At 42.5% G+C, this 14,055-nt stretch overlaps 1 protein-coding gene across 2 annotated transcripts in view; it reads left to right on the top strand.

Moving 5' to 3' along the window:
* Nucleotides 1–109: 109 nt before the first annotated feature.
* Nucleotides 110–14,055, top strand: part of Rps6kb1 (ribosomal protein S6 kinase B1) — a 46,817-nt gene continuing 32,871 nt past the window's right edge. The window contains exons 1-3 of one of the 2 annotated variants that reach the window (XM_042691081.1): nucleotides 110–353; nucleotides 10,503–10,552; nucleotides 12,492–12,612. In XM_042691081.1, coding sequence (XP_042547015.1) covers nucleotides 213–353; nucleotides 10,503–10,552; nucleotides 12,492–12,612 — 312 coding nt within the window. In that variant the 5' untranslated portion in view covers nucleotides 110–212. The remainder of the gene's footprint in view (nucleotides 354–10,502; nucleotides 10,553–12,491; nucleotides 12,613–14,055) is intronic. The other variant, XM_042691073.1, reaches the window with a different exon arrangement.

Genomic DNA, 14,055 nt, shown 5'->3' with positions numbered 1-14,055 from the left:
CAGCCGCTTTTCTGCGCATGATCCTGCCAGTACTTGGACCCTGGAGAGAGCGTCGCGCATGTCCATTGCCCAGAGTTTGGCTTCACGGAACCCTGTACGCATGCTCCGGTCCTGAACTTGCAGAGCCAGTTGGGGCCTAGGCGCAGACGCACTGAGCCTAAGCAGCCAGTGATGGCGGCAGTGGTGGTGGTGGCTGCAGCGGGGCCGGGCCCATGAGGCGACGACGGAGGCGGGACGGCTTTTACACAGCGCCTGACTTCCGAGACAGGGAAGCTGAAGACATGGCTGGAGTGTTTGACATAGACCTGGACCAGCCAGAGGACGCAGGCTCTGAGGATGAGCTGGAGGAGGGGGTGAGGCCCGGGGTCCAGGGGTGGGTGGGAGGCGAGGTGACAGGGCCGGGGCGGCGGCGCGGGCCCGGAAGCCCGGTGTGTCCCGGAGCGCCGAGACCCTCGCGGAGGAGCCGAGCCGCCCGCCGCGCGGCGGAGCCGGAGAGCGGGCGGGGCGGGCCTGGCCCTAGGTGAGAGGCCTCTGCGGGGCTCGCAGGTGCTGGTAAGCGCCCTTATCCTCAGATCGGCGCAGCCCGGAGCAATCTGAGCTGTGTGTGTGTGTGGAGGACGCTGGGCGCGTGGTCGACTCCTAGAGCGAGCTCTCGGACTTGAATGTGGCGGGGCGCAGGTGGAGTGTGGTTGGGGAGCAATGGCAGGTGGGGAGGGGGTGGGGAACTGAGCTTGCTGGGTGTCCCCAAAGTGCCGGTGAAACGCGGAAGGGTTTCCCTCGGAGTGTTAAGATTGCAAGTCTGAAATCATCGGACCTCCCGCAACCACCTCTCTTTCTCGGCCTGTCGCTTCTCTCCTAGGAAGCGCTCAGCTGTTAGAAGTGACAGCTGAAAACTTCTGTCGGGAGTAGCACTGCCGCTGCTGTGACAGCCACCGGGAGTTTTATTTCGGGAGCAAGGGGGCTCTGCTACGTCTTCCAGGGTTGGTTTGTTCGCCTTTTTTTTTTTTTTAAACCCCCTTCCGTGTGACATACTTAGACACACACGTATGCATATGTATAACGACTTACAGCATTTGTAGCTTAATTTTCCCTATGATGAAGATGTCCCTATTTTTCCAGCATATTTTATATGATTTTTGAGGTGGAGGAGAAATGTTGGCAACGGTGGCTAGGCTTGCCAAAAATAAATTGCTTGAGCTGAGACTTGTGAATAATGTGTGTGAGGTCTTCTCTAACAGTAATTTAGAGGGCTAAATTTAGAATCATTTTTCCTAATGCACATACTGTCTTTTAACTTAGATGTCTTTAGTACTTTGTTATTTTTATGGAGTATCTTTTTTTTTTTTCTAAGACAAATGTATTAAAAAAAAATCACAAATTGTACCTGAAGTTCTAAACCTATGTCAAAGCACTGACTTTGGACAGATGACTATCAGTGATAATCTCCTGGTGATTAGATCCTAAGGTCCATTACATTTATGAGTACATGAAATTATGACTGATGTCAGATGTTTTCTATTAACTGCATAGGGTGGCTTCCTTTCTCACCTCCAGTTTTCTTCCTTTGACAAGTAAATTCTGCCTAACTGCTGACAAAATATTGAGACAATGTGTATAATGAACTTTGAACATTATGAAATTAAATGAGATAAAATAGTGTTTTTTCATAACCAAATGAATCTGCCAAAATTACAAAGTTTAGAAGGTAGGTATTGAGATAAGTGCTTTTTAAACTGATACATTTTTGTCTCAAGTCTAATTTCTTAATTGAACATAAAGAACACTAAAAATTTGAAACAAATATAGGATTGCTTTTATTTTATGTACCAAACTCTGATTGATTCCATATGGCAGTGGCTCTCTTGAGTAGTCATGGGGGAAAACTGGATAGGAAGAATGCTTTATAATTCATTAGCTGAACTGATAGAATTTTCAAGTTAGATGTTTATCCTCTTTTGAAAGTAGCGTATGTGTTGAAATTCCTCTTTTGAGCTGAGACCTATTTTTCTTTTTATTCTTTTGATGTGTTTCAGGAACAATAGCGTTCCATTTTTGGTCTGCTCTTTTTTTTTGTACCATTCCTGGGGCTTGAACTCAAGGTCTGTACTGTCTGTGTACAGTCCTGTGTACTGTCCCTGAGCTTTTTCCACTCAAGGCTAGCACTTGACCACTTGAGTTACAGCTCCATTTCTGGCTTTTTGTTGGCTAATTCAAGGTAAGAGTCTCATGACTTTCTTACCTGGGCTGGTTTGGAACTTCGATCTTCAAATCTCAGCCTCCTGAATAGGATTACAGGCATGAAACACTTGTGCCTGTCTTTTTTTTTTTGTTTGTTTTCTGGGTAAAGCAAATAGGATTTTGAGAGTGTGTGGAGGAGGGAATCAGAAAAAATAGAAAAGAGAAATGTGACTACTCTTTTACAGAGAGGATCTTAGTAAGGAGAAAGAGTAGAGGTAATTATAGAGAATCTTGAGAAAAGTCTTTAGTATTACATGTTTTTACATGGCAGTACCTTTGGGAATGGAAATGTTTCTTCTGAGTGCTTTATTAAGAGGACAAGGGAGGGGCTGGGAAGGTGGCTCAGTGGTAGAGCGCTTGCCTTGCATGCCTGAGGCCCTGGGTTCAATTCCTCAGCACCACATAAGCAAAAAGAAAAAAAGCAGGAAGTGGCTCTGTGGCTCAGGTGGTAGAGCGCTATCCTTGACCTGAAGAGCTGAGGGATAGTGCCCAGGTCCAGAGTTAAGGCCCCACAACAGGACCCCCCCCAAAAAAAAAATTAAGAGGACAAGGGAAAAGAGTTCTAATAGGATTTGCTTAGTAACCCAAGGACATTCTGTGATATCCAGGATTACACTGAAATAAAAAAAAAAATTCTTAGTTTGAAATATAGGAATAATTTAGATTCTTAGAATATCTGCCAACATTTCCTCATATGAACTTGTGTTTAGTTTATTGTGTAAACCAAAGAAAACAACAACATTGCTACATATAAGACTAACCTCCCAAACCAGGCCCATGTGGCTCATGCCTGTAATCCTAGCTACTCAGAAGGTTGAGATCTGAGGATTGCAGTTGAAAGCCAGCCTGGGCAGGAGAGTCTGTGAGACTCTTATCTCCAGTTAGCCACTAGAAAACTGGAAGTGGTGCTATGGCTTAAGTGGTAGAGTCCTAGCCTTGAGCTGAAGAGCTGACAGATATCTCCCAGGCCCAGAGTTCAAGCCCTGTAACTGAGCGGGGTGGGGGAAAACTAACCTCCTTTCTTCATTGTACAAGAAAAATGAGGCATAGGCTAGAGAGATGGTAGCTCACAATTGCAGGGTGGTAATGTCCTCAGATTAGAGTGCAGTTTTTATCCACCAACACTCCCTCGGTACTGGGATTGAACCTGAGGCCTTGTGCATGGTAGGTAAGCCCTCTATCTCTGAACTTCATCTCCAACTTTTTCCTTTTGGGGGTGGGTGGGTGGGGGAGTATGTGCAGGATTGCTCCATGTACTCCAAACTAGCCTCCAATTTATGATCCTCCTGCCTCCACCTTGCAAGTGCTGGTCTTACAGGTATTAGCCACTTTGTCCAGCTTGCAGATTATTGGTATAATTTATGATGATATGTGCTTACATGCTGAGAGTAAGCAGCTTTTTTTTGGGGGGGGGGTCCGGTCGTGGGGCCTGAACTCTGGGCCTGGGCACTGTCTCTTAGGTCTTCACCTCAAGGCTAGCGCTCTACCACTTGAGCCACAGTGCCACTTGCGGCTTTTTTCTTTTTTGCTTATGTGGTGCTGAGGAACGGAACCCAGGGCCTCAGGCATGCAAGGCAAGCACTCTACCACTGAGCCACCTTCCCAGCCCTATTGGTAGAATTTATTAGTCTTACTAATATTTTGTCTTTCTGGGGGTATGTCAAAAGTGAATTCCCTTTTCAATGAGAGTTAAGCCAGGCACCAGTGGCTTATGCCTGTATTTCTGTCAACTCCAGAGGCTGAGATTTGAGGTTGAAGTTCAAAGACAGTCCCATCAAGAAAGTCCAATTAGAGCTGGGAAGGTGGCTCAGTGGTAGAGCGCTTGCCTTGCATGCCTGAGGCCCTGGGTTCGGTTCCTCAGCACCACATAAGCAAAAAGAAAAAAGCTGGAAGTGGTGCTGTGGCTCAAGTGGTAGAGCGCTAGCCTTGAGCTGAAGAGCTGAGGGACAGTGCCCAGGCCCAGAGTTCAGTCCCCATGACCGGACCCTTCCCCCCCCCAAAAAAAAGAAAGTCCAATTAACCAGCAAAAAGTCAGAAGTAGAGCTGTGGCTCAAGTAGTAGAGTACCAGCCTTAAGAATAAAGTTACATGACAATGCCCTGGCCTTGCATTCAAGCCCCCATAAAAAAAACCAAAAACACTTTTCAGTGTTGGACATTGAACCCAGTGCATCACACCCATGCTAGGGAAGTGCTAGACTTGGATAATTGACTTCTAGGGGATATGGGGATAAGATCTGTCTTGTAGTCAGCTTGTCCTGGAACTCAGGCTAGTACTCAATTTTTCCTGCCTTAGCTGCCTGCATGTGAAATTACAATTATGTCACCATATCTGGTTTGAGTAATTGATTTAATGAATATCTGGATTAAGGATAATGCCACCCTTTGTGAGTCAGTTTATTTACTTTTTTGTGAAGTTTAAAACTAAGCCTATCAGGGACTTTCCTGTCTGGGTTGGCTTCAAACCTCAGTCCTCAGATCTCAACCTCCGGAGTAGTTAGGATTACAGGCATGAGCCACCAGAGATTGGTTTATGTATTTTTAAAACTTTTCAAACCACCATTCTGTTGGGCTACTTTGAAACAGTGTATCTCATATAGTATCTTAGATGAGCAAGATTGTCATAGTAGCACACAGAAAGGGCATTGAATGAATCATATAGCAGCAGACAAAAAAATCTGAATAAAGAACTTCCTGTGAAAGAATGTCAGTATGTATTATACAACGTTAGCTAGCAGACAAGAATTGTACCTCAAATACTTGTGCTCTCGAAGGTAACGGTAGGAAGTTAAAAGCACAGATGGAGGTGGTGTTACCGGCCTGGCCAGCTCCGGAAATGAAACATAGCCACAGGGCATATCTTGGGAGGTAGCTTCAAAGCCATGCTTCACTGTTAAGTCCTATATGTCTTTAATTTAGAATTAAGTAAAACTAACATTAAAGGAAAAACAATTATGTAATGCCAGTGTTATCATATCTGAAAAAAGTTGGACTTTATTTTTAAGGCATCATCGATGATGATGGAGCAACAGAGACCAAGACAACCATAATCATTCCTACCTCCCCCTGCCAAAACTGGCCATTGAAACCGATAATTACTTTTTTCCCCTTAATAATGACCTATCCATTAACCTCAGTCTCATTATGAAACATAAATCCTGTGGCTATAATGCATCATAATACATCATCATGACCTGCTCATGCTGAGCAAGTTATGACTAGGCAGTTTTTGTTTTTTAGGCATTTGAACATTTATTCTATAAAAATATTACTTGAAGATTTCTATCTTTTTAGAGTTTATTCTCAATTTTTTTGTTTAAACTGAAAGGATTCATAATCAGACTATATGCAAGACTACTCATTTTAAGGGCTGAAGACGTGGTTCAGTTGGTAAAATGCTAGCCAATGAGTGAAAGTGGCATGTACCAAGTTTGAGTCCAGCTCTTGGGCCTTAAAAAAAAAAGACTACTCATTTTAAAGCTGTACTTTATATCAGGAACTGAATTTCTGTTGCCAAAATTTTGTTCTTTTGCTTTTATAATTATATGTGACTTAGAGCATATTTACAGAAATGTATAGCTCATCACAATTAAGTTTTTAGAATATTTGCATCACCCTAAAGAGACTCCTTTAGATTTTTTATTTTTATTCTTGTCAATCCTGGAGCTTGGGCCTGGAGCTCTTCAGCACAAGGTGAGCGCTCTACCATTTGAGCCACAGCACCACTTCTGGTTTTCTGGTGATTAATTGGAGATAAGAGTCTCCCAGACTTTCCTGCCCAGACTGGCTTTGAACCGTGATCCTCAGATCTCAGCCTCCTGAGTAGCTAGGATTACAGGTGTGAGCCACCAGCGTCCGGCTATTCTTTTTTTTTTTTGCTGGTCATGGGGCCTGAACTCTGGGCCTGGGCACTGTCCCTCAGCTCTTCAGCTCAAGGCTAGCACTCTACCACTTGAGCCACAGCACCACTTCGAGCTTTTTCTGCTTATGTGGTGCTGAGGAATCGAACCCAGAGCCTCATGCATGTTCCCATGTTCTCAGCCCTCTTTTTTTAATTTTTTTTAATGAGTACTAACTTGAAGTAGTTGTACAAATACAGTTATTCTTTATTCTTACCCCTCTCTCTAGGTGGCTGGATAATCTACTTGTCATCTTCATAGATTGAGATTTTCCAAACATTACATATAAATAGAACCACACAGTGTATAATTTCTGTGTCTGGTTTCTTTCACTTGACATGACGATTTTGAGGATCATCTTGTATTGTTGCTGTATTTTGTGTTTTTGCTGATACTGGAGTTTGAGCTCTGGTCCTTATACTTGCTAGGCTTGCTTGCTTGCCTGGTGCTCTACCACTTGAGCTACATCTCTGACCTTGTTTTATTGCTCGTTATTTTGGAGGTGGAATCTCACACGCTTTTCTGCCGAGGCTAACTTTGATCCATGCTCCTGAGTAGTTAGGATTATAGGCATGAGCTACCAGCGCCCCTCCTGGGATCACCTATACTGTAACATCAGCACTTCGTTCTTTTTTTTTAATAGCCAAATAATATTCTATGAATATATTGCATTTTGTTTATCCATTCACTAATTGAAGTTCATTTGTATTTTCATTTGGGTTATATCTAGGTTTTTTTGGAGTCTACGTACAAATATATATGAAATTGTGTGTGTGTGTGTGTAGCTAGTATATTCCATCTTTTTACTAGATGCCTAGAAATAGGCATATACTAACTGTTTAATAAAAGACTGCTGAACTGTTCTGAAGTAGTCTCCCTATATTTATGTTCACACTGGCAGTGTATGATAGTTACAGTTTCTCTATATCCTTACCAAACTTCTTTTTGTTCTCTCTTTTCTCTAATGCTTCCAATCCAAACGAGCCAATTTTATTTATTTATTTAGCCAGTCCTGGGGCTTGAACTCAGGGCTTGAGCTCTGTCCCTGAGCTTTTTTGCTCAAGGCTAGCACTCTGTCACTTGAGCCACATCACCACTTCTAGTTTCCTGGTGGTTAATTGAAGATAGAGTCTCACAGACTTTCCTGCCTGAGCTGGTTTTGTATCAAGATCCTCAGATCTCAGCCTCATGAATAGCTAGGATTATAGGCCACTGGTGCCTGGCTCCCATTTTGTTTTTAAAATTAGAACACTCTTAACTGGATGCTGGTGGCTCACGCCTGTAATCCTAGCTACTCACGAGGCTGAGATCTGAGGATCACAGTTCAAAGCCAGCCCAGGCAGGAAAGGCCTTGAAACTCTTATCTCCAATTAACCACTAGAAAACCAGAAGTGGCGCTGTGGCTCAAGTGGTAGAGCACTAGCCTTGAGCTGAAGAGCAGAGGGACAGCACCAAGGCCCAGAGTTCAGGCCCCTGACTAACAAAAACAAAAAACAAAAAAAATTATAACACTCCTAATGAGTAAAGTGGTATATCTTGAAGCTCTAGTTTGCTCTTAATTGCTAATGATGTTGATCCTTTTTTATATATTTATTGTACATTTGTATATCTTCTCTGGAAAAAAAATCTATTCAAATCCTAACTTATGGTGTGTTTTCTTTCTTTCTTTTTTTTTTTTTTGCCGGTCGTGGGCCTGGGCTCTGTCCCTCAGCTCTTCAGCTATAGACTAGCACTGGTTCTCTAAGCTGGGTGCCGGTGGCTCACACCTGTACTCCTAGCTTCTCAGGAGGCTGAGATCTGAGGATCATGGTTCAAAGCCAGCCCAGGCAGGAAAGTCTGTGAGACTCTTTTTTTTTTTTTGGGTCCGGTCGTGGACCTGAACTCTGGGCCTGGGTGCTGTCCCTCAGCTCTTCAGCTCAAGGCTAGCGCTCTACCACTTGAGCCACAGCGCCACTTCTGGCTTTTTTCTTTTTTGCTTATGTGGTGCTGAGGAATCGAACCCAGGGCCTCAGGCATGCAAGGCAAGCGCTCTACCACTTGAGCCACCTTCTCAGTCCCTTGTGAGACTCTTAGCTTCAATAAACCACTAGAAAACCGGAAGTGGTGCTGTGGCTCAAGCCATACAGTGCTTGCCTTGAGCTGAGGAGCGCAGGGATGGCGCCCAAGCCCAAAGTTCAAGCCCCACTACCAACCAAAAAAAAAAGGACTAGTACTCTACCACCTGTGTCACAGTTTCTTTTCTTTTCTTTTCTTTTTCTTTTTTTTTTTTTTGCCAGTCCTGAGGCTTGAACTCAGGGCCTGAGCACTGTCCCTGAGCTTCTTTTTGCTCAAGGCTAGCACGCTACCACTTGAGCCACAGAGCCACTTCTAGCTTTTTCTGTTTTTGTGATACTGAGGAATTGAACCCAGGGTTTCATGTATGTTAGGCAAGCACTCTACCACTAAGCCACATTCCCAGCCCCTAAACAGTTTTTAAAAATTGTATTATTATTATTATTTTTGGTCAGTTGTGGGGCTTGAACTCTGGGCGTGGGCGCTGTCCTTCAGCTCAAGGCTAGTGCGTTACCACTTGAGCTACAGCACCACTTCTGGTTTTCTAGTGGGTTATTGGAGATAAGAGTTTCACAGATATCTGTGAGATATCTGTGAGCTGGGCGCTGGTGGCTCACGCCTGTAATCCTAGCTCCTCAGGAGGCTGAGATCTGAGGATCGAGGTTCAAAGCCAGCCTGGGCAGGAAAGTCCACGAGTCTCTTATCTCCAATAAACCACCAGAAAAACTGGATGTGACACTGGCTCAAGTGGTAGAGCACTAGCCTTGAGCTGAAGATCACGGCGCCCAGGCTCAGAGTTCAAGTCCCAGACCGACCAAAACAAAACAAAAAAAAGTCTCACGGACTTTCCTGCCCTGGCTGGCTTTGAACCATGATCCTGAGATCTCAGCCTCCTGAGTAGCTAGGATTACAAGTGCCCGGCTTGGGTTATCTTTTTATTAGTGAGTTGTAGTAGTTCTTTATATATTCCTTATATATTCTTGCTTGGTGGGTTTTATGAGTGTGTGTTTGTGTGAGTGTTTTGCTGTGGATTGACCAAGGACCTTGCATGTGCTAGGCAAGCACTCTGTTACTGAGCTATATTTATAACCCTTGCTTTCTTTCTTTTTTTTTTGGTCGGTCATGGGGCTTGAACTCTGGGCCTGGGCGCTGTCCCTCAGCTCTTCAGCTCAAGGCGAGCGCTCTACCACTTGAGCTACAGTGCCACTTCCGGTTTTCTGGTGGTTTATTGGAGATAGGAGTCTCACGGTCTTTCCTGCCCGGGCTGGCTTTGAACCGAGATCCTCAGATCTCAGCCTCCTGAGTAGCTAGGATTACAGGTGTGAGCCACCAGCGCCCGGCTTTTCTTTCTTTTTTTTAATCTTCCTTTTTTTATTAATAAGTTTTTTTTATTGTGAAAATACCATATAGAGGGGTTACAGTTACATGAGCAAGGTAATGAGTACATTTCTTATCAAGCATTGTTGCCTCCTCCTTTGTTCCCCCTTGCTTTCTTTTTCTTGTTGGTATTATATTTGCACATGCATGCATGTGCATGGTTGGGGGTTGGCCCTGTGGCTTGAACTCAAGGCCTGGTTGCTATTCTTGAGCTTTTTTGCTCAAGACTAGTACTCCACCTCTTTGAGCCACAGCTCCACTTCCAGTTTTCTGGTGGTTAATTGGAGATAAGAGTATCACAGCCTTCCCTATCTGGGCTGGTTTCAAACCACGATCTTCAGATCTTAGCCTCCTTAATTTCATTTTGTTACCAGCACATAGAAGGCTAATTAAGTATTTCACTCATTCTATGATCAGAGTCAGTGTGTGATGCCTATTTGGTAGAGTTGCTCTATTATTTTGGCTTGACTAGACACATTGTATGTTACACATCTTGAGTTGTGGTTCCCTTAGGCTTTCATTGATAGTATTGTGTTAGTCTATCTAATAAGAGTTATCAGAATAGTACTTTGTGTAAATCATTTGACTTAATACTTAGAATATAATACCTTTATTTCATAATATATTAGATGTACTTTTAATAGATAAATAACTTTCAAAGAGAAGTCGTTTGATTTTATTTTAGATCTTGAATGAGTAGGCTTTGTAGTTCTCATTTAAAGTTAAAGTGAAAAAGATGAAAGTAAAACCCTCACATTTATATATATATATAATATATATATATAAAAATATAGGCTTTATTTTGTTTACAATACTTTCCTATTATTGAAGCTTAGAAAAGGTTTAAGCTGATTTTATTATCAGCTATAAGATAGAACAAATTTAAAATTTCATGTTTAAGAAAGATTATTTTTGAAACTTTAACATATCTTTTTCAGGGTCAGTTAAATGAAAGCATGGACCATGGGGGAGTTGGACCATATGAACTGTAAGTTTACATGCAGCTTTCTTTGGTTTGGAGTGTGTGTATGTGTGTGTGTGCACGGGTGTGCATGTGCGTGTGCGTGTGTATGTGTGTATGTGTATGCATGCATGCATGCATGTATTCGTTCCAGTTATGTGGCTTAAACTCAGGGCTTGGGCACTGTCCCTGAGCTTTTTGCTCAAGAATAATGCTCCTCTATTTAAACCATAGTTCCCCTTCCAGCTTTTTGGTGGTTAATTGGAAATTAATGCTTTTTTTTGTCCGTGCTGCCTTTGAACCAGGATTGTCAGATCTCAGCCTCTTGAGTATCTAGGATTACAGACATGAGCCACTGGCTCCTGCAGGAATTTGTATTAGTTTAATATAGAGAACTAAGTTAGAAAACTTTCTAACTTCTTTTGAAAAATTTGTCAAATGAAGCTTCTAATTTTGTTTTAATACACCATTCAGACAGATTCATGCAGTGTTGAGTCATATTAAACAGTTCTGTTGGGGTACATTGGTGATTAATTTTCTCTGTTCTTATTCTTAGCTAAGAAGCCTCGGAATAAGAGGGAACCTAAAATGTAGACTGTAGGAAGCGTTTAAATGACAGACACAATTGCCACTGTTGGAGTCCTTAAATCAATCTAATAACTTAGAAACTCAGATGCAGGAAGATAAAGGGATATATTTTATTATCAAGAATTTTTGTTAGCAACAAATGAACCAATTGGGTAGTTTTCAGAAGATCTTGGATTTTTTTGTGCAGGTTGCCAAGTGGTATTAGTTAATACCTCATGAATGTTTTGAATGAATTTTTTTCCCTTTGTTAGCTTAGTAAAATCACTATGATTTATTCTAGTTTGAGGGGGTTTGATACATATACTCTGTGCTGTGAACAAGCTGATAAGCAATTTTTAACCCATCCTAATCATTATTATTTTTGTTTTGTTTTGTTTTTTGTTTTTTTGGGTCTGGTTGTGGGGCCTGAACTCTGGGTCTGGGCGCTGTCCCTCAGCTCTTCAGCTCAAGGCTAGCACTCTACCACTTGAGCCACAGCGCCACTTCCGGCTTTTTTCTTTTTGTTTATGTGGTGCTGAGGAATGGAACCCAGGGCCTCAGGCATGCAAGGCAAGCGCTCTACCACTGAGCAACCTACCCAGCCCCTATTATTTTTTTAAATAAGTTTTTTTATTGTGAAAATACTGTACTGAGGGGTTACAGATACATGAGCAAGGTAATGAGTGCATTTCTTATCAAGCATTGTTGCCTCCTCCTCTGTTTTTCCCCTACCATCCCTTCCCTCCCACCTCTTCAACTACACTCCCCCTTATTATTATTTTTGTGGGTTGTGGGGCTTGAACTCAGGGCCTGGGCTCTGCCCCTAATCTCTTTTGCTCAAGTGTACCACTCTATCACTTTGAACCACAGTTCCACTTCCAGTTACTGAGTGATTCATTGGAGATAAGAATCTCATAGGGGGCTGGGAAGGTGGCTCAGTGGTAGAGTGCTTGCCTTGCATGCATGAGGCTCTGGGTTCGATTCCTCAGCACCATATAAGCAAAAAGGAAAAAGCCGGAAGTGGCACTGTAGCTCAAGTGGTAGAGCGCTAGCCTTGAGCTGAAGAGCTGAGGGACAGCGCCCAGGCCCAGAGTTCAGGCCCCACGACCGGACCGAAAAAAAAAAAAAAAAAGAATCTCATAGGGACTTTTCTGCCCTGGCTGGCTTCTTCCGAACTATGATCCTCAGATTTCTAGTGCCCGGGTTAATTCATCCTAATTTTGATGTGCTGTATCACTGACTCATTGGCCTGCACTTGGGAGTACAGATACTTGTCAAAATATAGTACATGTAGGTTTTTTTTTTTTTTTCTTAATTGGATTCCATTTCTCCTTTCTAATCTGGTGAAAATGAATTCAACTTTTTGTAAATTCACTTTTGGTTTTGCTTTTCTTCCCAGTGGTATGGAACATTGTGAGAAATTTGAAATCTCAGAAACTAGCGTGAACAGAGGGCCGGAAAAGATCAGACCAGAATGTTTTGAGCTACTTCGGGTACTTGGTAAAGGGGGCTATGGAAAGGTAGGAAGTGTTTTCAATTTAGCTATTGTCTTTCTTGAGTAGATTGACTTTTATAATGTGGTTCCAGGAGTCATCTTCAGTCTTCTTAACTTCAACAAAGGATTTGAACATGATTTGGTATAATTTGAGGGATGTAAGAAGTTTGGGTTTTCTTCCTTTTCTTTCTACCATGCCTAATAGTATTTATTGAATGAATAAATACTAGCTGTGCTAGGTAAAGCCCATTACTAGAGGATCAATTCTTGCCTTTGGTTAAATGGTACTTTATGTGGGTATTGTCTTTAAACACAAACAAATCACTCCTTGCTTTCAAGAGACATATACACTAAATTATCTATTCCTGAGACCTTAATAGGAATTGATTTTCTTAGACTTGGAGTATCTAGAGAAACAGAGCTAGGGAAGCTAAAAAAATACAAACAGGTAGTTTGATTCTAGCCAAGGTTTTCTAATTTAAGGTATCATTTTTTGTATCTTACTGAAGAAAATAGACCTCACTATTACCTCTCAAAAGTCAATTTAGATGGCAACTTGATTAGGTTAAATAACTATACTATTAATGTTAATTCTGAAAAATGTGTGATTTATAATGTATTATGAAGTCTAAGGACACATTGTAATATATTCTTCCTGAATGTGTAACACATGTGCTTTTACTTGTTTGTCGTTTGTTGGTGATAGAGGTTTGAACTCGGCTTTTTCCTTGTTAGGTAGGTACTCTACTGCTAGAACCATGCCTCAATCCCTTTTTTTGTGCTGTTCCTGGGGCTTGAACTCAGACTGGTCACTGTCCCTGAGTTTTTACACTCAAGACTTGCTCTCTACCACTTGAACCACAGCTGCACTTCCAGCTTTTTTTTGCCAGTTCTGGGTCTTGAACTCAGGCCCGGGCACTGTCCCTGAGCTGCTTTGCTCAAGGCTAGCACTCTTCCACTTGAGCCACAGCACCACTTCTGGCTTTTTCTGTGTCTGTGGTACAGAGGAATAGAACCCAGAGCTTCCTGCATGCTAGGCAAGCACTCTGCCACTAAGCCACATTCCCAGCCCCCTAGCTCTTATTTTCGGTAGGTAGAGATAAAAGTGTCACTAGCTGGGCACTGGTAGATCATGCCTGTAATCCTAGCTACTCAGCAGGCTAAAATCTAAGGATCTCAGTTCAAAGCCAGCCCTAGCAGCAAAGTCCATGAGACTCTTATCCAATTAAATACCAGAAAACCAGAAATCAGTGCTGTGGCTTAAAGTGGTAGAGCACTAGTCTTTAGTGAAAAAAGCTCAAACACCACCACCAATAACAACAACAAAACAAAAAGTCTCACGGACTTTCCCACGTAGGACAGCTCTGAACTTCAATCTTAAGATTTCAGCTTTCTGAGTAGCTGGAATTACAGGCTGTTGAACCTGGTACTTGGCTTGATCTCAACTTTGAAACTTAAATATTTTAGC

The sequence above is a fragment of the Dipodomys spectabilis genome, unplaced genomic scaffold (genome assembly GCF_019054845.1).
Source record: "Dipodomys spectabilis isolate Male_0828 unplaced genomic scaffold, ASM1905484v1 ptg000004l, whole genome shotgun sequence".
Lineage (NCBI taxonomy): Eukaryota > Metazoa > Chordata > Mammalia > Rodentia > Heteromyidae > Dipodomys > Dipodomys spectabilis.
This window is presented reverse-complemented; position numbering and strand designations above follow the sequence as displayed.